At 39.2% G+C, this 23,400-nt stretch overlaps 1 protein-coding gene across 6 annotated transcripts in view; it reads right to left on the bottom strand.

The window, feature by feature from the left end:
* Nucleotides 1–1,665: 1,665 nt before the first annotated feature.
* cacna2d3 (calcium channel, voltage dependent, alpha2/delta subunit 3) overlaps nucleotides 1,666–23,400 on the bottom strand; it is a 36,426-nt gene continuing 14,691 nt past the window's right edge. For 5 of the 6 annotated variants that reach the window (XM_040116414.1, XM_040116409.1, XM_040116412.1 and 2 more), the window contains 32 exons: nucleotides 22,454–22,514; nucleotides 22,177–22,327; nucleotides 21,900–21,974; nucleotides 21,701–21,790; nucleotides 18,982–19,095; nucleotides 17,881–17,959; nucleotides 16,021–16,154; nucleotides 15,514–15,531; nucleotides 13,261–13,332; nucleotides 13,088–13,168; nucleotides 12,911–12,985; nucleotides 11,825–11,908; nucleotides 11,440–11,511; nucleotides 11,264–11,325; nucleotides 11,084–11,151; nucleotides 10,886–10,931; nucleotides 10,675–10,772; nucleotides 10,395–10,488; nucleotides 8,652–8,747; nucleotides 8,410–8,531; nucleotides 7,677–7,754; nucleotides 7,308–7,369; nucleotides 7,173–7,217; nucleotides 7,024–7,086; nucleotides 5,771–5,841; nucleotides 5,596–5,671; nucleotides 5,311–5,351; nucleotides 4,177–4,232; nucleotides 3,928–4,045; nucleotides 3,655–3,767; nucleotides 3,303–3,385; nucleotides 1,666–2,494 (listed from right to left, as the gene is read on the bottom strand). In XM_040116414.1, coding sequence (XP_039972348.1) covers nucleotides 2,402–2,494; nucleotides 3,303–3,385; nucleotides 3,655–3,767; nucleotides 3,928–4,045; nucleotides 4,177–4,232; nucleotides 5,311–5,351; nucleotides 5,596–5,671; nucleotides 5,771–5,841; nucleotides 7,024–7,086; nucleotides 7,173–7,217; nucleotides 7,308–7,369; nucleotides 7,677–7,754; nucleotides 8,410–8,531; nucleotides 8,652–8,747; nucleotides 10,395–10,488; nucleotides 10,675–10,772; nucleotides 10,886–10,931; nucleotides 11,084–11,151; nucleotides 11,264–11,325; nucleotides 11,440–11,511; nucleotides 11,825–11,908; nucleotides 12,911–12,985; nucleotides 13,088–13,168; nucleotides 13,261–13,332; nucleotides 15,514–15,531; nucleotides 16,021–16,154; nucleotides 17,881–17,959; nucleotides 18,982–19,095; nucleotides 21,701–21,790; nucleotides 21,900–21,974; nucleotides 22,177–22,327; nucleotides 22,454–22,514 — 2,591 coding nt within the window. In that variant the 3' untranslated portion in view covers nucleotides 1,666–2,401. Of the gene's footprint in view, nucleotides 2,495–3,302; nucleotides 3,386–3,654; nucleotides 3,768–3,927; nucleotides 4,046–4,176; nucleotides 4,233–4,638; nucleotides 4,680–5,310; nucleotides 5,352–5,595; nucleotides 5,672–5,770; nucleotides 5,842–7,023; nucleotides 7,087–7,172; nucleotides 7,218–7,307; nucleotides 7,370–7,676; nucleotides 7,755–8,409; nucleotides 8,532–8,651; nucleotides 8,748–10,394; nucleotides 10,489–10,674; nucleotides 10,773–10,885; nucleotides 10,932–11,083; nucleotides 11,152–11,263; nucleotides 11,326–11,439; nucleotides 11,512–11,824; nucleotides 11,909–12,910; nucleotides 12,986–13,087; nucleotides 13,169–13,260; nucleotides 13,333–15,513; nucleotides 15,532–16,020; nucleotides 16,155–17,880; nucleotides 17,960–18,981; nucleotides 19,096–21,700; nucleotides 21,791–21,899; nucleotides 21,975–22,176; nucleotides 22,328–22,453; nucleotides 22,515–23,400 lie in introns of all 6 variants that reach the window. The other variant, XM_040116410.1, reaches the window with a different exon arrangement.

The following is a 23,400-nucleotide window of genomic DNA, read 5'->3' as shown; positions in this document are numbered from 1 at the left end:
GTTCTGAAGTGCCTAAGATGAAAAATGAGAAAGTTATTGACAAGAAATGGACATAGTAGCTATAGGGCCCTATTATTTTTCTCCCAAAAAGGATACTGTGCATGCAATGCAAGAATAACCAGATGAAAATAAAGTTGTTTTTTTTAAATCTCAAGAAAAAAAGCTATGGACAAAAATCTGAAAAGCTCCCTTGGCCCATTTGCATGTCTTTGGTCCCCTAACTTCAGCAGAGCAACATATATCATGGACAAAGTTTATTTTTTTTTACCCATTTAACCAACAGTGTGGTAGATTTGATCTAGTCATACAGTACCACAAATATTGGGGTTTTATAAATGATACTGTGCACACTGTGTGTGTTTTTCTTGTCTGTGTATTTGTGTGATTCACTTCTGATGCTTGCTGTGGTTTTCCTGAGAGCAAGTTGTGCAAAATGATATGTCTGTAGGTAAAAGTCAAAGTGGTCAGACAGACTAGAGTAGCATTTCTAGAAATCTTTTACATCCGCATCACTCAGCTTCATCAGTGGCTAACACCTGCCGTTAGTCGTCCTCGTGCAACTTTAAAGTCTTCTCAGATTCTTTCATTTCTAATGTAGGCTGTTACGCACCAGGTGTATTTTATTTCCAAACATATGATTGATATGTAATGTCATCCCATTATATATTGGTGTCAGTATGTTTTATTACACTCGTAAATCTGGTTGACAGAAGTACAACACTAGTTGGAGTGTAAATCTTAGGTTATTGATGAGTTATTATTGCAGCTGTTTCCCTTTTAACATGTTTCTTCAAAGATTCATTTTCTGAGTTCAAAGCACAAGGTCAGTTTCTGAGTTTAATGTTGGACACCTCATTGTAGTTGGCTATTATCTTGACTTATTTTTCAATTGTATATTTTTCTCTCTATCTTCTCTAAATAAACAAAATCTTAGAGTCCATTCTTGTTTGCAGACGCTGACAGGGACAGAGCTGCTGAATATGGCGGATCAGAGTGCACCTGCTGAGGTTAAAATGAAACGTTATTACAATGTAAAGCTTAGAGGTGTAAATTCTCCATCTCCACACAGTGACATGTCCTCTATCCCCATAAACTGTGAGTAGAACGTTACTGCCATGGACCTTTTATTCTGATCATTATTATTATATACATTTAAACTAGGCATTAAATGATGGAAGATAGTTCTCTGCATTTACAGCATTCATCATCTGTGTCTCATTGGTATGTACTATATCTCTGTATATGTTTACTGTCTGCAGACTTATCTTTTAAGTTAAATTTTAGTCAAATCAACCAACAATTTATCACATAAAGTGGATATTGTGGTGGTAGAGGGAGCTGCAGCAGCATGCAACATGCGTTTACTGCTCACTGCTTCTCTACATACGCTGTATGTTTAAGCCAACTATCTTATAGTAATACCGTACTTTGAATTGCCTTTTATTATGCTTCATATTCTGTATCTATACATTTTTATTATTCAGTTAGTTCAGTTAGTCCGTGTCAGATACTATACAAACTAGAATCACACACACACACACACACACACACACACACACACACACACACACACACACACACACACACACACACACACACACACACACACACACACTCTTTAGAAAATAACACAAGGTGTAAATGAAGTAAAATATTGCTTTGTATTTATTCATCAGCTTTCTCAAACATGGTTAAGAGCATGTGGTCAACTTGAGAAATTATGGCTGGATGTATGAATGTAACATTCTTAAACACACTGTTGAATCTTCATCATGCATCTTTAGCTTATCTGAAATGTCTTCTGCTTTAAAACAAGGAGAGCTGACAGAATAACGTTCAAATTGTCTGTTCTCTCTGATATTTTACATGATCCATATTATCATCAACATGAAAAACAACTTAGTTACAAAATAAACTTAAAATATTTGAGGAAGAAAAGTATGACGGCACTGTCAATTGTTTTTAGCAATTTTATGCCAAAAATATAGACGGCTCTGCATTATTTTCACATATAATAAAAGTGCATTTTACATTCTGCAGACTTTTACATGAACTCCCAGGTATTTGTTTTGACTGTAGACATATTACTTTCTCTTATTTAAGTTTAGCAAACATTCAGGACTATATGGCAAACTGTCAGGGACATGATCTGCAATGCTCTGAGCAGAGTCACCAAGCTCTCCCATTAATCTCATTTTTTTTCCTGCACCACATCGTTTATGTTTTCTGCATTAATGAATGTGAGTCTCAGTGCTACAGATAAAGATTTTTTTCTTAGTAGAGCGCTGCCTGTGGCAGAGGTATGAGCAAATTCATTTCTGGTTGGCCATGTTCTTTATGTGTATCTAAGCATCTTCTTGTTGAGTTAGTCCTTCCTGATGTCCAGTCCTGCTGCTCATGGTCACCTGCTGATGCTCGCTGCTATCAGAGGGAGCAGAGCTGCCGTTAGAGGACTGGAGAGGCGTGATGCTGAACCACACTCCATGGCATTTTCCTGTGGAAGATACAATCGTTTGTGATACATATGGAGCAGTACCTGGGTATGATATTAAAAATTGACAGGCTTTTATCTGTGAAAGACATTAGTGGGTGCGAATAGACGTGAATGATGAAGAAACAACCTCATGTCCTGTTATTACATCTGCTTTATTACAAGTATTCTTATTTTTATCGTTTCTATTGATCATGATAGCACAGTACTTACAAAAGTGACGTCAGTGGTCACTTTTGGGACTCTGTTATAATATCTTTAGAACAGCGTCCGAAGGGACAAAAAACCCGAGCAGTTAAACGATCAGACAGATTGTAAACAAGCCAACAGTTTAACCATATTCTCTAAACAACCTTATTTCAAGGTAAAACTGGAAGGAAACCTACATGAAATACTGTTAACAATCCCTCACTGCACAGCAAAACTCTGCACAACTGAGGTAAGTTGAAGCAGTAAGTTGGTCTGTAGACTGACAGTTTGGGAGCTAATTTACCCTTTACCTTTGTTTTAAATTCCAAACAGATTTTGGCTAACTTGGCTAGCCTCGTTGGACTTCTTTTAGCAATATCGCTGCGTTCCTAGATCTCATAAATTAACTTGGTGAGCACAATCATATTATTAGCAATAAGAATGATGGACAAAACGACAAAAATGTCTTTCATTCCATGGAGCTGAGTATCTCAGTGTGAGTGAGAGTTCACTTAAATATTCAACTTGCTTCATGAAAGATATGAGTCTGATAGATCGATCTGCAGCACACACACATGCATCGACACAAGTACGGTATGCAGGCAAAGACATGTTCCCATACCTCAGGGTGGAAAGGATGACATGATTCAGGTTTCTTCCTGTCCTTCTGAAACTTCAGTCTGTCACATTTTAGGGACTCGTTGTGTTCAAAGGTGTCAAGGGTAATAATGGACGGAACATGTTCCTAAATTCAGAGCTTCACTAACCATCTTAATGACTCATTAAACTTGATATGAAACTGAACGATTGAGTGGTGCAACACATAAATTAACCCTGAAGAAGAAATACGATTTTTCTCACAGTCAGCGACTTATATGTAACATAATGATTAAACCAGCCATGTACTCAAATGAAAATGCTGACAGAAAAGGGTTCCACATATCAAACATCAGTGTTTCATTTAGAAAGGATATACATGATCTCGATGGGATTCATGGTTACTGGAGGAGCACTGCTGCAGTCACACTTATTGTCCACAACAACCATGAAGAGGTTGCTGCTGGGAATCTGCTGTATGACAAAAGATCTGCAGCCCAAACACAGACAGGAGTTAAAGTATTATAATATGTCTAGTGGCGGACAGAAAGTGTACTATTTAATATGGATAGATATTGTGAGCAAGGGAATCAATGATTGATATTTGATTGTTCATTGAGTAATTAAGTTCAGATGGCCTAAAGCAGTACCTGATGCAGCCCTCACAGTCGATGTTGCCTGTTGTTTCTTTGATGGTGCGTTCAGAGACAAAAGCAGGGTATTCTGTGTCACATGGAACCATCATGGTTTTACCCCGAGACCTTTGAGCTGAATGTGAGACAGAGCAAGTTTAACTGAACCACAGAAGCTTGACAAAACCACAGACGAGAGAATTTCCACCTCTCATTCTCATACTCTCTCACGCATACAAGCCTATAATGATCATCAGCTATAGTTACCTTTGACTGAAAGGTCGATATTCCACCAGCTATACAGGTTAAATTCGAGCAGAAAACTAAACAGAAAAACACAAACCACGTTTAAACCAACGTTGGGGACAGTTATGAGAATATTAATTAAAATTAGTCAACACAAGTATAAGCATTAGTTAAAAGTTAACTAATATCTTTGGAAAAGGGTATCAATAGGTAATGCCGACATTCATTGATATTTATTACCATTTAAGCACATATTAAGTAACCCATAACCAGTGCATCTCGTTATTGGTTGACATGTTGAGTTATGAAATAAACAAAGTTTATTAAAGGGTGATGATTGTCCACTTATGTCTTTGTCATTCAACTTCTTTTGTGCTTTTTAACATATAATAAAAATGAAGTGTTATATGTTATGTATGTCACACTATGTAATTTATGTTCCAATTCTAAAAAAATTTTTTTTTTTTTTTATATAGTTCTTACATGACAAGTTCAGTCAGGAGCCACTTAACCACAGAGAAAGGCTAAGAAAGAGAGAAAGAGAAAAGCACTGAATGTTAGAATCTGTAGTTTAAATGTCACAGTTCATTTTGCACAGCTCTATACTGATCTTTCACTAGTGTCCACAAACTCTGAGACATGTCTATGCTTACGGTCTTAAATCAGGCCGTACAAATGTAGATGTTCTGTATCACAGATGATAAAATTACTTCCTCTAATGTCTTCATCTCTAAATTTACCAGCTGATGTTCTGTCTTGCGCACTTACATCTGATAAAGTGCGCACTGTCACTGCTCCCAGCGTAGTCTTTGCAAAGGGCCTGGTAGTCATACAGCGTGATCCTGCAACAAAAACAGTCAGAAGAAAATGACAACCACATGCTTTCAAGGTCAGGTTTGCTGGATCAGTGGTTTTAGGAAGTGTTCAATTGTGGCTCAGACCTTTTGAAGGAGCCCATTTGGAGAAGTTTGCTCATAACAGCACCCTCCACCTCTCCAAAGAAGAGCCCTGTCTGAGAGAGAGAAGTTATGTTAAAGCACACAGGCACACACTTTAAAACATATTGTAGATTGGGCTGTACAAAATAATAGAAACACCTGGTTAAAAGATCATTTAACCTGCTATAACTGTTTTGTTTTTTTATATAGTTCTTACATGACAAGTTCAGTCAGGAGCCACTTAACCACAGAGAAAGGCTAAGAAAGAGAGAAAGAGAAAAGCACTGAATGTTAGAATCTGTAGTTTAAATGTCACAGTTCATTTTGCACAGCTCTATACTGATCTTTCACTAGTGTCCACAAACTCTGAGACATGTCTATGCTTACGGTCTTAAATCAGGCCGTACAAATGTAGATGTTCTGTATCACAGATGATAAAATTACTTCCTCTAATGTCTTCATCTCTAAATTTACCAGCTGATGTTCTGTCTTGCGCACTTACATCTGATAAAGTGCGCGCACTGTCACTGCTCCCAGCGTAGTCTTTGCAAAGGGCCTGGTAGTCATACAGCGTGATCCTGCAACAAAAACAGTCAGAAGAAAATGACAACCACATGCTTTCAAGGTCAGGTTTGCTGGATCAGTGGTTTTAGGAAGTGTTCAATTGTGGCTCAGACCTTTTGAAGGAGCCCATTTGGAGAAGTTTGCTCATAACAGCACCCTCCACCTCTCCAAAGAAGAGCCCTGTCTGAGAGAGAAGTTATGTTAAAGCACACAGGCACACACTTTAAAACATATTGTAGATTGGGCTGTACAAAATAATAGAAACACCTGGTTAAAAGATCATTTAACCTGCTATAACTGTTTTTTTTTTTTATCACTTGGGGTCTGTAGAAACACAATGTGAACACAACACTGACATATGTTGAAGTTGTTAGCAAACAGTTGCTTATTTTCACATCCAGTAGTTACTGAGCAACATTATGATTCATTATCAGAGTTGTGTCTCTGGCCACCCGGTGAATGCAAGTCTATTTTCACTCTGATTTTGGTTGCTATGAACTCTTGAGAGAAACATCCGGCTCTTTAGCTGTTAACGCTTCACTATGTTCACCAGCTACTTGCCAACTGTGTCCGTCTGCCGTTTGGTGCAGCTGCCTGCTGTGGCCAAAAAACGCTGCTATCAGCGCAGCGGGAGTGAACCAGAGCAAGCACGTTGCAGCTGGACAGCTAACAATGACCTGTAAAACTCCAGGACATCTGCAGATTCAGGTGACAATTCTCTGTCGTATCATCAGATTTTTCTAACTTATAATAAATACAGACAAATTACACCAGCAAAGCGAAAGAGCACTTACAAGCTGAAGCACAGTGACAAAACGCTACAAAATATATCCAGTGACACACTTTCCCCAAACAATAAAGCACACAATAAATAAATAAAAAAATGTGTTTTTCAAACCAAAGCTACGTAATATGGTATAAGAAGCACAGAAGTTAAACTTGGTGAATCTGTAGGAAGCCATCTTGTGGGACTTTTGATGTTGATGTTAGACTGCATATAGACATACAACAATCATTTTACCAGGCTGGTGTACGCTATGATGCAAAGTTTTTGCTCATGATTTGTCTTTATTCAAACATGAAAATGTTTCTATTAACACAGTTTAACACTGTGACACCAAAGTGAAGAGTCATGAACCTGTGTGAAGTTGGGCATCTTTCATTATTCTTCTGCCTTCAAGATCTTTAAAGTTTGTTTTTGTAAGAATGGTCCAGTGTTTCTCCAGACACTTTTTCGAGACTTGTGGGAAACACTTTAAGGAAGATTTAAGCAGTTAAACTTAAGGGGGCTTGTGTTTAGGTGTTTCCATTTTTTCAACTTTTGTTCATAGATGTAAATATGTATACAAAGACATGCAAACTGTACCTGAGACTGCTCCTCTGTGACAAGAATGAAGCCATTGTTGTCAATGAGATAACAGTTAATGTCCTGTCAGAGAAGGAATAAAAAGGTCTTGTAAACAAAACAACCAGAGAAAAAAAAATCAGAAGCCAGAGTTAAGTGACTGTTCTTACCTCATTGTCACAGCTAATGCTACATTTTCCATCCAGAGCTGTACACTGAGCATAAAATATAAGAAGTTTAGATTCACAACTAATCAGGAGGCTCGGTCTTTGCAAACCATGTCACAGTAGTTGTTGTGTAGTTACCTGTCTACAGGCAGTCCAGAACTTCCTCTGAAAGAACTCGAGCTTCATCTGGATCCCTACAGCTGAGCACAAGACCAAGCACATAAGAGACTGTACAATATCCAGAACTGAGCATTAACATGGTGATGATAATAATAATAGCTTTATTTATATAGCAGTTTTCTAAACAGAGTTACAAAGTGTTTAAAACAGTAAAAATGTTAAAATAATTTGTTACGAGATGCTTTTAAAAGTATAACAGAATAAAACCGTGAAACATGGTTAAACTTTTAAGAAAAGATTTTCAGACAACGGTCAGTTTTAAGAAATGATTTAAAAGACCCTAAAGAGTTGTCAAAATGATATGAAAGATGGTTTAGAGGTTGTTACCTGCAACAATTGGAGACTTTCTTTCATCGAGGAGCTGAATTGCTGTGCTGGCCAAAACCACGCTCTTATTTTCTAAAGCTAGAGAGGAAGAGCAGCATTTGTTCACTTTACACTTCGTGTTCAGTAGATGGCGCTCTGTATTCAGCAGCCCGTAGTCAGCTGGCTCACAAGAAACCGCAGCACCAGTCCAGTACTTTACAGTAATGGAGTTCAGTTGGAGCTCTTCTACAGCCAGATGACTCTAATATTTCTGAAATGAGCGCTGTGATAGTACATTTCAGTTTATGATGGCAAACCCTGAGTAGATGCAAGCATCATTAACAGAGGAAATGTGGTAAATGTCCTGGAGAGCGAAGCTGAATTTTCTTTCCTCCGGCTAGCGGACAGAACATGGGACATATTCACTGCAGAAAAAGCTGTGATGGAGGTGAGCATGTGCTGCACATCCTATCAGTGGAAACCAGTAAAAACCACAGACCGTAACAGAGATAGGCGTGTAGAGAAAGACTGATTTAGATGTTAGAACGCTGAATGACTAAGGCAACCAGATGAATTTCCAAGAAGTACTTTATATAATGCTGAAATGGAAAGTGAAAAGTATATTGAGATGAAGTTGTGTAATGCAAGATGCAGCAATGGGCAGATAAACTCAAATTTGTGTAGTTGTGTCTCGATATGTTATGCTGCACAGTGCCAACATTAAATGCTGTGTGAACGGTTTTCTTCTGTATACCTGTGCTGAAGGGGATGGAGTAGATAAATGTGCCGGGGACCTGCTCTGCTGCTCTCTTGTACCACAGAGGGAAGTGATCAGCATTAAACACACCCTCCTTGTCCTCCGCTGTCAGGAAATCTCTGTGGACACACAGAATGAATCTGAAGTGAGGAGCACATTATTATTGTCATCAGGCACAATCACGGCCTGGCCTCGTGCTTTAAGTAATGATTCGAGAAGTGTTGAGCAGCGGCACTCACTGATTGGAGAGCTGATCGGCGGGCAAAAACAGGTTGGTTCTCGACAAGCCAGTGCGTGTTCCCAGGAAGGCAATCTCCACTCCTTTGTCTGAGTTCCTGTTGGTGTAATGCAGAGCAGTCCCGCACAAAAACATTTGTGCATCCTTTTTGAGCGCTGTCTCTCAACATTTCTTACCGCTGATTACTCAGTTACACAACCACGTGTAATTTAGGTTTTCCTTTTAGATTAATAAATTAGGAAACTAGGACTTTTTAGAAGTAGTTATGCAGTGTGACTCGGTTGTTTCTCAGAGAAAACTCAGATTGCTGTTGATTTAACTAAGTTGTATTAAATAAGCTCTTAAAACAGCTGATCTACTGTAAGGAGGCATACTGTAAAAAGACCATATTGAAATAGTGAGACTGTATGATGTTGCAGTATATCTTCTCAAACTTGCTTGCTTTTTATGTGTAAAATCATATTATTCATTTGGGGTTTTTATCAGTTTGTTGGACAAAATAAGCAATTTGAAGCCATAGAAATTTGAGATGAGCCCCTGTCTTTATGTTTGACATTATACGGGATAAATTCTTTGAAAAGTAATCATAAGATTAATCCATAATGAAAATAATCATTAGGTGCAACGTCCTATATGACACATGCACAAACACGCAATTTAGAGTAGATCCTATACGACAACATACACGACAGAATAGGATTCAGAATGTCAATGATAAACATATATGGTTTAAGTGTTTCTCTTTAAAATGTGCCAGTTTCTCAAAAGGCATATTTTCTAAAAGTTTTTTAAGTTTTCACTAATGACTTTGTTAATGGTTAACAATTCCTTATAATTTTGGGTTTGCTAGGTTTTCAAGGATCCCTGGTGTTTGTCCTCCTTCAGCATGACAACTTATTAATATACATCTTCAAATGTGAGGGGTTATTGTACGAACCAATTAAACAGTTCAAGATTTTGTAAATAATAATTATTCGCTTTCTTGCCCAGAGTTAGTTGAAAAGATCGATACGACTACCACAATTGCCAGAAGATATTAGTTTAGCTAAAATGGAACAAGACTGGCTCTGTCGAAAAGTTCAAAAATCCCCTCACCAGCACCTCTAAAGCTCATTAATAATGTGAAATAATAAGAGTAGGAATGACCATTTGTGGTAGTACGGGGAGTCGTGTGCCGTAACTATTTCCTGCCAGATCAACCACTTTGGGACATGGGATCTTGTGATGGGCACATGTCATTATTTTTGACATTTTTCAAAAAAAAAAAAAAAAAAATATATAAATCAATAATTGATATTGAAAATTGTAATTGGTTTGCAGCAGCTGCAGCTCTACACAGTGAACGGGCATTTCAGGGCCCTCAAAAATACACAGACCTTTAGACATGACCATTTAATAGGATTAAGAGTGTTTTAGTGTTTCCTTTTAAAATGTTGGTAGAACTCTCTTATAAGGAATACTGTACTTTGTAAAGGGTTAAAAAGTTGTAGCTAATGGCTTTATTTATGGTTAATAAATGATATATTCATTTTTTATTATAGATCAGTAATAAGCCATTGAAATTTCTGAAAAATCCCTTTGACTGGTGTTTATCCTACCTCAACATGAAAAATTATTAATGATTAGAACTTGATGGCTTACTATAAAAACCTTTCATTAATGATTTACTATCGTTTATAATTGCAGACGACTCAGACATTTACTGATGGCTTATGAGCCTTTATTAAGAGCTTACGGTGCTTACTCTGACTTGTTGAGGGCCAGTCCAGTCCAGTAAGCCTCCAGCGGAGCAGTCACCACAGCATCAAATAAGACCTCCTGGATCAGCTCTCTGTCACCTGCAGGATGTAACACCATGACCTCATCAACAAACACAGACCTTTTTTATCCAAAACGTCCCTCTCTTTTGTAACATCCCATTTTTGGCTTACCGTCCTTACAGTACATGTGATAATTAACTTGCCCCACAGATAATAGACTCTGTGTAGTACAATTGATGTAAGTCTGACTCAGATGTCTCTTACATTTGAGGTGTGGTCTGCGGCCCGTCATGAAGAGCTTGATGGCTTGAATCTGGGTCAGGTGACGATGCTCATGCTGCTCCTCTGTGTTGCAGTAGGTCCTGTGGTCCAAACAGAGCCACACTGTTACATCACAGGCCTCAACATCCCTGATGAACACAGAGGGATAACCTACATAACGCATGAATGCCCTTTTCCATAACCCCAGCGTTACCATTCATCTGCCAGGGCGACATCTGGCTGTTCCAGATCACGGAGCCCTGAAAAACACAAGTCAGTAACGCTTCAGCAATGCCAGCGTGGGTAGACTGATACAATCAGCCCCCCCAAACAGGCAGGTCAGAGTGACATGCATCTTAACTGCGTTCAGGCTATTGTTAATAGAGTAAATGACAGAGTTGGAGTGACATACCTGCTTCAACTGATACATTTCCTCTGAAGAAGTACTTTCCATGGCCTCTGGAAAGAGCCACTCCGACACTAGAAGCACCAACAGAGGAGAGAGTCAACTTGAGTCAGTCAGTGTTTAACTGGAACTGAGACATATACTGACACAAAGTCATTTAGGAATGTACTAAAACTTTTCCTCCACCTGAATGGAGTTCCTTTGATGTCAGTGTAGTAATAGTCATTGTGCATCTTCAGGACGCGCCTCTAAAACAACAGAGGAACGGCTCAGTTGAGATTTACTCCTTTAGTCCAGAGACAACAGAGAGAACGGCTCTCATCTGATAGGGAGACATTAAACATCTTTATCTGCAGCCTCACCCCTCTATCCACTGTCTTCTTCACCTCCATAGAGAAAGTCCCTGTCCTCCTGTTCACCATAGCATTGCGTAGCTGAAAGATAAAGCACACAAAGAGGCACATAGAGCAGAAAAGTCGAGGCTGGGTCATCGATCCAGCAGACTGTCGGTGCCTGCGATGTTACTGGGATACTGAAAACTGAGCAATAATACCGTGATAGTTCGTAGGGTTCATAGAATCCAATAGAAAGCCGCGCTATTATTGGACAAACTTATGAACATGTAAGTTGTACAGTTGCAGTGTGAACTCAAGTCACCTCATCACAAAATGTTGTATTTAGATTCAAGCACATTCAGTATTATATTATTATAATATTTCTTTCTACATAATTTTTTTCGTCACGTACAATGTCATCTTTGTCCTCCCACTCCACCTCTGAGAGATCCACGCTGCTGTAGTTGGGCTTCCTCCTCTTCTGACCCTCCTGATACTACACAGAGGAACACAATGTACACAATTTAATGATCCCCTTGTGTAACAGGGTTTTGTTTTGACTAAAGGTTAACCAGTGCTCAAACATGTCAGCTAATCTACCTTAACACAACTGTAAAATCTGCACATGACACATAATTTGCAAATATATGAGCTTGATATTAAAGAAATAAATCTATATCTAAATGTTTCACTGTAATTTGTCTTTTTGGTGTCTCCCTGTTAAAATGAAGAATTGTATGCTCTTATTTATCAAGCCCTGCTATGGAAGTTTTGCTGAGTAATTATTTAACACATCAGCTGTGAAATTAACACTGTCAGGTAAGTTAAAAATAATTAATTTGATTGATAGGAAATTCACGCTCGAACAAGCCTACATCAGTGCATTACATTGTACATGTCAAATGCCGCTACTGTATGTAGTCCGGTCCACAAAAAACAATAAGTCAATGACTACGACCACAGCACAGTTTTAGCCACAAAGAGACACCCACAAAAAAGAACAACACAGACCAACACACACACACACACACACACACACACACACACACACACACACACACACACACACACACACACACACACACACACACAGCTGCACAGAGAGGAATAGCACTAACACTGGCACACACAGATCCACTAGCACAGCCATAGCTCCTAAGGAACCAGCGGTCCCAGGGTGAGCGGCTGTGGTCTCTCTGCCAGCGAGTGTTAAGTTACCTCTGGGAAATCTCAGGCCAGCCAGCCCTATGAGTGGCCTTTATCCCTGCATGCATACATCAAAGGAAAAGGTGGGGATTACAGACTATACGAGCCCATGTAGCCTCCTGACCAGATAACATATTTGTCTCTGCGTGCCCTCGTCAAGGGAGGTGTCCAGTTCATCATTTCGGTTATGAATACAATTGCATGGACAAAACGAAAAGGAAAAACAGGGTCAAGTCAGGGAATGCTATGAGACTGTTCAGGTGTAAAGGTGAAGTTCAGAAAAATGAGTTACCAGAGGCCTGAGGTCCGGATGTGTCAGGATGTAGCCATTGTTTGTGATGGCAAATGCATACCCATGGATCCCTAACTAGAGACACAAAATGAGATACAGAATGTGAAAGATATTTTACGAAATGCATATTAATACGTTCATTTATTAAAACAAAAGTACAAGAACAGCTGATCGCACCATATGTTTGGGGATGAGCTTCATCAGCTCCTGCAGAGGGATGTCTGTTCCTACGACCCCCAACAGAATACCCTGGTTCTTCTGCATGAAAAGATTCAAAACACACAGACACACAACCTAAGATGAAAACTGCACAAATACTCGCTTAGTTTCACACGTAGTCGCTCACTCACCGTTTCATTCTTCGTGCTGAAGACAGGCATGGCTACTGTAGTCATCAGACTTGGGCCCGCTTTGTCGTTCAACTGAAGAAATAAGAGTCAGGACTTTGTTACTGATAAATGCTGCTATTTTGGCTGAGTAATACCATTGAGAGTGGGGTCAACAAGCTCTCTGCTCAGGTTTTCAACCATCAGTCAAAACTGCACAGAAAAAAAATAAACAAAACATTGAAACCATATCTGCCCTTGTCTGATAATCAGAATAATCTGAATCAGCATTTTGCGTGATACAGATGTCTGGAAGCAGACTATATTTGCACACCTTTTACAGGACATGTTTAAAACATCTCACTGAATTCTAAACAATACACAGTAACACATTACACTGTGTGTATATTTGCTTTTTACAAAAACTGAGATTCAGAAGACAAAGTGTATTGTCAATCAATTGCCACCGCAATTACTCCAGCAATCATTATCAGTGGTGGAAGACGTACTCAGTTTTTTTAACTTAAAAAAAAGTAGCAATGCCACTCAGTAAAAATACTTTGTTATAAGTAAAAGTCCTGCAATCAAAATTTTACTTAAGTAAAACTACAAAAGTATTACTAACAATATGTACTTAAAGGATCAAAAGTAAAAAAGTGGTCAATTAGAAGTATAAAGTAGCATAAAATTGAATTACTCGAGTAAAGCACAATTACCTCAAAACTATACTTAAACACAGTGCTTGACTAAAGCACTAAATTACTTTCCACCACTGTATATTAATGATGTTATTGATGATGTAAAAACAATCATCAATATCAATCAATCAATCAATTTTTTTAATAAATGAAAACTAAAGCTCAACAAAAACAAACAAACAGCAGCCATGGAAATGTTGATAAATACTTAGAGATACATTTCTGTTTCTTCAACCACCACAACACATAACTACTGAAGAGAGGGTATAATGCACAAAAAATTCTACTAAAATTTCCACATATAAAAAAAAGGAGCAGTATGAGTTATCAGTGGGGATCAGCAGCTTAAGGAGCAACAACAATAACTAAACCAAAAGTAGCTACAAAATTAGTTAGAGAACACATTAGAAAAGGTCTCGCTGGAAACGAGAAACACCAGACTGATCTGAAACAGGGAGACAGCATCTATTTATTGCACAAAATGTTTAAATGTAGAATCAGAATGAAGTCCTGTAGAATTACATGCGTACAGTATATGATCCTGGTCACAGCCTTCCTGTTGTCAAACCTGAACCATGTCAGGCTCAGAGGAGTAGACGGGGTCAGTCGAGGAAGATGAAGGCTGACATAATTAAGCACATGAGTTCTGTTAAAGTAGGTCTGCTATTCCCTCACCTCTTGAGTCAACGCAGCTGAGTGTGCCTGTGTGCATGTTAGTGTGTTCGCGCGCGGCATTTGTCTACGTGCATGCGTATGAATGTGTGTGTACTAGTTAGCTTGACAAAATGAAGAATGGTGGGTCCTTAAATTCATCACAACACACAATGGAAGAGAAAACTGGACTGTTTTAGTCTACACACACACACACACACACACACACGCCCACAAACACACACACACACACACACACACACACACACACACACACACACGCCCACAAACACACACACACACACACACACACCCAGGTAAATCCACAGACGCCTAACCACCTCCACCTCCATCTCCCTCTCCCTCTCCCTCTCTCTTTCTTGGTCTCCCCTCCAATGTCAGTTTTATTATGGGCTTTAGGAGATAAAATGCAATGATCCACACAATGATGAATGGTGTGTCTGAGGCTGAGATACAACAGCACACACTCCAGAGGACAATCTCCCAACCCTTCTCTCGCTTTCTCCCTCTCTCTCTCTCTCTCTCTCTGTGATTTTTGTTTGCATGCTCATCGTTTCCATACTGGAGAGAAGTGCAATAAATGCTTCTCTACTGCTTCCGTTCCTCAGAGGGAAGAGCCTCCCTCACTTCTGACTTCTTAGGAAATATTAAAGCATAATGTTGAAAGGCAGGGACAATAAGCAGCTATTTTACCTCTCAAGTCACTTCTACTTTAAACAATATCACTCAAATTTTCTGAGTCCCACTCGAAACCCTCTGTTCCCTGCCAACGGGCTCCTTTCTGATCGTAGTTCAGAACTACTCCTTAGAGCATACAGCCAATTCTTTTACAATAAAACAACAAATCAATTATTTTTTCTATTCATTTGACTCTACCACAGAGATCTGATCATATGTGGATACTTACCTTATGAGCCTGGGAAAGCTGAAATGAAAGAAGAGACACATAAAAATTTAGTCGTTCAGTGAATTAAGGTCTGCACATTTGTCACTGACTTTGTGGACACAGATGAACATCGGGGGGAAGATCCATGCAGATTAATGAAGCTCATAAAGAGGACTCATTCCAGCAGCATGAAGAGTAATGATGAGAGAGAAGACACACACATGTGCACACACACTGTTCAATACAGGGATGGACAACATAATATGAACCCCTTACAACATAGTGTAATGCAGGATACTACCATCATAAGCTACAGTCTCGAAAAGTACCTGATAGTGGAATCAACATCTCTCCGATACAACCTCAGTGTTTGTTAATGTACTGGATCGCATTATACTGAAAGAGGTTTCTGTTATTTTGTCCAATCTGTAGAAAGCAGGTTATTGCGCTGTACATACACAGAATAAGGACTAATAATTATGACGCCCATACAGAAGGTCCTTACACAGCTTTAGACCACATACTTACAGCACTGTCCACGTAAGCTTCAGTCCACACTGTGTCGTGCTCGTGATCGATAACCTTCGGGCGGCTCATGACGTGAAGATACCTCATCACGTTCTCCTGAACATCTGCTAATGTGGAGATCTGACTGAAATATCCTGCAATAAAACACACACAAATTAACACAAAACGAGGCACAGTACACACATCTTCCAAAATGTGTAGTTCTACCTGTGTTTGGACCATTTAAAGCTACACACCAAAATATTACAATCAATGTCCATTGGTGGAAGACGTATCAGATCAGCAATGTTTAGTCCTGCATCTAAAGCTTAAATAAAAGAACTGTCAGCAAACAGGGCCTAGCAGGATTTCTGAAATGCTGAAGATATCTACGTCCCCCAATGCAACCCCTTGTAGAAAACTTGGACCAGACACCAAAAAAGAAGGTCTCTACATTTGTTCTTATTATCAGTATTTTTCACATTTAATTAGTGAAAATCTAAATCTTTTATTTTTTTATTGGCATAAAAGTAATCAAATTTCAATATGTTTCGTGTCGAGGCACTGGAATCAGACTAAAAGATGGCAAGTTTTTAGCAGTAAAGCCAACCTCCTGTCAAGTTATTAAACCCTCCAAATTTCCATAAATTTACCAAGGACATGACTCAGTGTCCTTGATGGTAGAAAAGAGCTGTCATGAAAAATAAATGTTAAAGGACTCATCATACAGAATGGGCTCTTCAGAGTGTTACTGTATGTACTGGATGTTTTGTATTATTTGACTGTTATTAGTGATACATTTACATGTACGCAACATTTTAAAGTTGTAGCTAGGAGGGAGGGAGGGAGCTCCCACCCACAGATTTGACCCAGGGCTACTGAGAACGAATGGGTGAAAGCAAAACATAAAGTTTGCATCAGTTTCACCAGGATTGGTTCTTTTTTTTTTTTTTTTAAACAAACAAAAGTGTATAGCAGGAGACTATTTCGAAAATGCTATAATTGCATAAAAACACATCACACGTGGGCTTGAAATGGTTACATATTGTTGGGTAGTTAAGTCTATTATATCCTATTTTATCAGCTGTGTTCTGTGTGTAAAATCTTAACTTACAAAGTTACTAGTAACTAAAGCTGTCAAATAATTGTAGTAGAATAAAAAGTACAATATTTCCCTCTGAAATGTGGTGGAGTAGAAGTATGAAGCAGTAGCCTATAAAATGGAAATACTCAACTACAAGTAGCTCAAAACTCTCTAAAATACTGAGGTGCAGTATCTTGGTAAATGTAAATATTTATATATATGTATTTTCTAGCACTGCTGGTGTCCCTGACATTACTGGACTGTGCTGAACCACTCCGGAGAAGGTTTTTAATGGTTTAGCTTGGAGCGACACAAGAGTCATTTGACTCGTTGTCAGCTCCTGCTGTTGCTGACAGTGCTCCATATTGGACATGCACGGCTATTTCACAGTAGGGGGCTGTATTGGGAAGGGGGTTTGGGGCTTGTCTCCCCACAGTCCCCCCGTGATCTGTTTTCCTGGCTGTGACTTTCCCTTCCAGAGGGCACTCATCCAGAGCGTTGACACGTGGGAGCCATCAGCAGCGAGCAGCCGAGGGGGAGACACTCTGACAGGAAGAGGGATTAGAGCAGATTGACCTCTGACCCCCAAAGTGCCACTTCATTGCCTTTTGGCAGAAAAAAATCTGAGCCACCACACACCCATGCTTGCACGCACAGAAAACACACATAACATACACACACACATACCACACCTTGCGGACACCTATCATATTAGTGCACAGAAACACCACGTCAGGCTGTATTCGACACTCTGATACTGAGCTATCTTGGAAAGTGTTTATCAAAAAGTCTGAAACCTTTGTTGGCACAAGCCATCCATTTGAGGTTGTCAGCAAATGCAGACTCTCGTCCAATCAGGTAAGGGAATATCCGCACCTGTGCAGGGGACACATAGATGTCGACAGTTTCAAAGAGGGAAGGATTAAAAAAACATGCAAAGTGATGGGTCTCCTCAGTAATGTATCTTCCTGTCCTGATTCTATCTGGGCTGCGTGCAGGAAGTGGCTGCATGTTTTTACATCCTTATGAGGAAACAGAGAGTTTAGCTGCTTTCCCACCTCGTCCTTTTCTTTATCTTTTCTATAGCCTTTCTTTGTCAGTTTTTTGACAGTTCAACAGTTGTGGATTTTTTTTTTTTTTTTTCAGTTTTCAGTTTATGCAGTTAAATTCAATTTTGTTGGGGGTTGGGCACGAGGGCATGTTCCACTGTCCTTTTAAAGAACACTGTGTGACACACCAAACCTGTATGGCTCATTGGCTCCAGATGCTTTGCTAAGCATAATGCATATAGGAAACACTGAATGGCTGCCATATAGCGCCCCTGAGGGTGTATGAGGGGGGGATGGGATACCCTGCCAAACACTGCCCTGTACCCTGCCAACACACATATGCTTGATAGGACTGAACAAAAGCCCCTGAGCTGTTGTTTTTTTTTTTGCTCTGTGAATAGCACAGCAGTCCATTTCATTTGCTTTTAGGTCTTAAAAAGGAAGCTTGACAAAAGATTTTAAATCCAATGTTAAGTCCAGGAATAAGTGTGGAGAGAGAACCGCAGAGGGGGGACAAGGACTAGGGCCTTTGAGACTGAGCTGCTTGTACATACTCTGCCCTTGAAAGCGGTTAATTTCACGTTTTATTCCTCGTGGGGGGCAAATGTTGCACTGTAATGTGCCAAAACATTATATTGACATGGATTTCAAAATACAGAGTTATGAGTGGTAATGAAGTAAGAAACCAATTCGTCAAAATGTCAAGACAGAGCTCCAGCTGGCATATAGTTTTAAAATGTACATCTATCCCTGAAGCAAGAAAAGTGCGGTGTAAGCAGAAAATTCAAAAAAAGTACATGTCTAACATTGAGAGAGAGAAAGAAAGATAAGCCAGAGAGAGAAACTCACCTTTCTTTCTGGCCAATTGTGCCTCTCAAAAACGTCATCGTACATTTCAGTTGCCCCGTCGGTCACAAGCATTATGGCCTGGCTGCACACACTGCCACGACCAGTTTGGTTGAACTGCAGAAAGAAAGAAAGCACATGTGGATACACATAAAAAAAAACAAAAGAAATCATGCCTGTGTTGTTATTTAACATTAAACAAACAGAGACAAACAATGTCTATTTCCACTGTGTTTGATGAAGATGTCTGATATGGCAGCTGTAAAGCCATGAGTTAATAAAATGCCAATAATGTCTTTGTAAATAAACTGTTACACTTTATTATGATGCCAGAAGATGCATCGTAGTAATTATGTGGTTTATTGACCTGTAACATGACAGTGACATGATCAAAAGCTGAAACCTGCTGAGCGCTGCTGCTCTCAAATCATACAAGCCAAGTATCAGAAGGACTCCAGAAGTCTCTCCTCTCACACACACACACACACACACACACACACACACACACACACACACACACACACACACACACACACACACACACACACAAAAGCAGCCAATTTCTGCCCGACATGCTGCCGTCTGAGGGCAGATTTCTCCGCAGTGACTGTGAGGTTGTGACATTACAAGACTGCAAACAGGGAGACCTATGTGAAGCAGTCAGTAAGGCTGTACTTCAATAAAGAAAACAACAGGAAAAGGATGAAACACTTACTCCAGATAAGCCAGATCACATTGTGCTGGTAATTGCGCAGCACAATTACCAGTAGAATGACTAGGAAACAGGAAATCAACTCTAAAGTAATATGTTCATCCACAAGATTTGAATGTAATAAAATGTTAACTGTTTTGCTCATAATATACTTTTTTCACAGCAGATATTTTGAGCTGGTTGTTGTTGGAAAAAGTACAGGTAGAATTAATAACATTAACAATGGCTCTGTTCTATTCAAGTGCCCCAGTAAGCCATGACAGTGAGCCAGCATGCACAATACCAGGAAAATGAAACTGAAACAGCTAGATGGGATTCAGGCATTATTAAAATTTTACTACTTTCACCTGTGTTCTCCTACTGTGACATATCAAAATGTAAAGGAGATGTGAAGAGGCCTTTGAAAAACTCAGGTCTGTGACAGTCTATGAAAAAGTCAGTCCATTGCGTACTAACCCTCCAGCCATTCTTATCAAGCTCAGAAGATAGTTTGCTGACAATCGCCAGCTCATGTACTTCACCTGAGCTCTTGGGCTATAAAAGGTAGCACACGTGCTTACCCTCTTTTCTCTCTTCCTTCAGCTGGCAACTGCCCTCCATCTGTTTCTTTTCATCTTGTACCATTCAACACCTCCATAGCCCATACCCTACACAACCCTGCGATGCTTTCATTGCCAATTTTAAGATCCAATTGTTTTTTTGTTACATTTAGTTTAATGAATTGTGTCGTTTCAAATGATCTCTTACATGGACTCATTACATTTCGTAATTTTCAGTCATTACTGAGAAAGGTCATGCACTGTCTTCTGCCGAGTCTTCCTCCTTTAGCTAAGCCTTTGTTTAAATGTATATTATACTATTTTTGTTTAGTATTGTCTGGTATAATAAGAATTTGTAAATATAAATGTTAAAGATAAAGCACATGATCAATGACAGGGATCATTAGGGACTTGATTTTGATCAAGTCTTATCAATCCCAAGCCCTTGTTGCTTGAGAGCCAATGTTCTTCTTCTAAAATTATCCAACAAGAGGATGGATTACATATTCAGTAATGGCAAACTATGGTAAAATATTTTATCGTATGCCGGCTGTTTTGTGAGTCTTTCATATCATAATCCTGTGAGGAAAATGTTGTATCACAACACTGCTCTCATTGACTCACTGACCAGGACTATCCGTTAAAATGCTGCAGTGCTCTGCAAGAGAACTGAGTTTCTTTTTGATCTGGTCTATGATAGGCTGTACTCTGACTTCATTCACCGGGCAGCAGGGTAGCAATGAAATTCAGCAGTAGGCTACTGGCTACCCAATTACCATATTCATTGCAGGGCTTTAATTAATCTGACAAATGCAGAGGTAAAAGCTGCGCTCCCTCAGCTTCAGCGGCGCAGCCAAAGCTCGTCTGAAAACAGGGAGATAAAAGGAGTGAGGCGTAGCTCCTGGCCTTATCTGCTTTGTGTTCCAATCAGCCACGTTATTAATCACTGACATTAATTAGAGCCATTAATCACGCCTCAGAATAGATGTGTCTATGTTTGGAGGGCGGAATGGGGATAGCAGTGGAGCGTTTCGATAGGAGACACACCTCCCAAATGCTCGAATATATTTGACCAGAGTGTTCTACTTCTTATGGTTAGCAGACAACACGCAGAACGTGCATTAACACTCACTGTCAGTGAAAACAAATGTGGCTTGTAAAAAATGCACATTTTCCTAATGTTCTGGTCAAGTGGAGCCCTTGAATTAAAAGAGAACAGAGTTTATTTATGATATCTGTGCACATGCACAAATTCATTACTTTATGACAAATAAATCAATTCATAAATTAATCATCTTGTGAGATCTCATGAATACTCAACAGCAATGTCACATAATCAGTAAAGAGTAAATAAGAATTTAGTTGATCTTCTTTTTGATTAATTATTTCAGTGGAATATAGACTGGGAAGATTTATGTTTGGACAGCATCTCCGTTAAACTGAAAGTCACAGTTAACTGTATGGAACTTACATCATTCAGGATTGTGAATGCTTCGGACAGAGCTTCACCCAGCAGCCCAATCCCTTTGGCAAACAACTTGTCCAGATGTTCACGGAAATGCTGACAGATAACGACGAAAGCAGGAAAAAAAAAAAGGTTTTAATTACACAAATTCAACCTGATATGATCCACGTATATTCATTAGGTGTCAGTTTGAATCGAGACTCACGTCTTTATTGGTTCTGTCGGCTCTGACCAGCGTGCCATTCAAACAAGGCTCCACATAGTGAATCTCCTGGTTATACTGGGGCAATATAAACAGCATTTAGATAAAAGAGAATTAAATAAGCACTCTTTGTTTGTCATGGAAGACTCAGCTCCAGTTATCTAAAGAAATGTCACACAGAGAAATGCGACTGATATGCGCAAACATATATATGAACAAAGACACAAATATGTTAAGACAACCTGTAAAAAGGTGACAGTCTGGATTCATTAAAACTTACTGCAATGATGTTAAAGAAGTCGTCATCTCCTAGTGTGTCTAATATGGAGGAGACGGTCTGTCTGGCGATGGTCAGCCTCAGTCCTTTCATGCTTCCACTAACATCGACTAAGATAACTACATCCTTAGGAGACGTTGCTGCCTGGATGTACCTGTGATATGAGGTTAAATTACACACTTTGAAAATAAGGCCATTAGAATAATGATGGAATAATAGAAAAAATAAAAACTATCCTTCTAAACTATAAGATGATTATCTCAGGTATGTGGAGGCTTACCACTTCCGATTTCTACAGTCAAAGCCAATGACACCATGTTCATCTGGATGCCACTTCACTCCTGGGGAATAGATCGGGAAGTCAATGGAGAGAAAGAGTAGGAGGCAGAAAAAGTGTTACAGTGAAAAAACACACTACCACAGCATATCTGATATGTAAGAGTAAGGCGTCCAAATCAAGGTGTCATTTCTTTATCTCTCAGTGGGGCCCATCAGTTGTAGACTACATGAGACAGTATGGCATGTAGTATTACTGTATGTTTGAAAGCCTGTGGGCAAACATGACATTTTAATTTTGGACCTTACAGAATATATATATATATATTGAGTCCAAATTGTATACATTTCAAGCACAAGGCTGGTGATATTCCATAATTTTTTTCTTGCCATCGATTTTTTTCATGCCAAAATTTCTCCTACTAACAGGTATTGTCTCTGTATCTAAAGCCTGACACAGCTTATTCCTCTGAGCCATGGACCTCCACTGTTGTCCAAAAACGATTAAAAAGACATCAGTGAGCCACACTCTTTCACTGGGAAACTGGTTCCTTCATAGTGATGAATACACACAGTGTTGTTTATCTTGAGTCAGTCCCACATCCACTTTCCTGCTGCAGTAAATACACACGAGTGCAACACATGTGGATTAACACAGTGCCTAAAATCATGGCCCATTCATAAAGATGTATGTCTTCCGTACCAATGAGCAGAGTAGGGAAGTGTTGAGAGACGGACATAAGTGTTGTTGGTTTTGGTCTTTTCACGTCATTTGTTGACATAAAAGAATAATATACAATAACATGTTACTGTTTCCTGTTAACTGACAGAAAAATTATTACTAAAGCTGAGAACATAGAAACATATAACATATATATATATATAAATATACGCACACACAGACACACACACATATAGGTAAATATAAATATATAACTGTCTATCTATATT

This window comes from Xiphias gladius, chromosome 21, assembly GCF_016859285.1.
Source record: "Xiphias gladius isolate SHS-SW01 ecotype Sanya breed wild chromosome 21, ASM1685928v1, whole genome shotgun sequence".
Taxonomy (NCBI): Eukaryota; Metazoa; Chordata; class Actinopteri; order Istiophoriformes; family Xiphiidae; genus Xiphias; species Xiphias gladius.
This window is presented reverse-complemented; position numbering and strand designations above follow the sequence as displayed.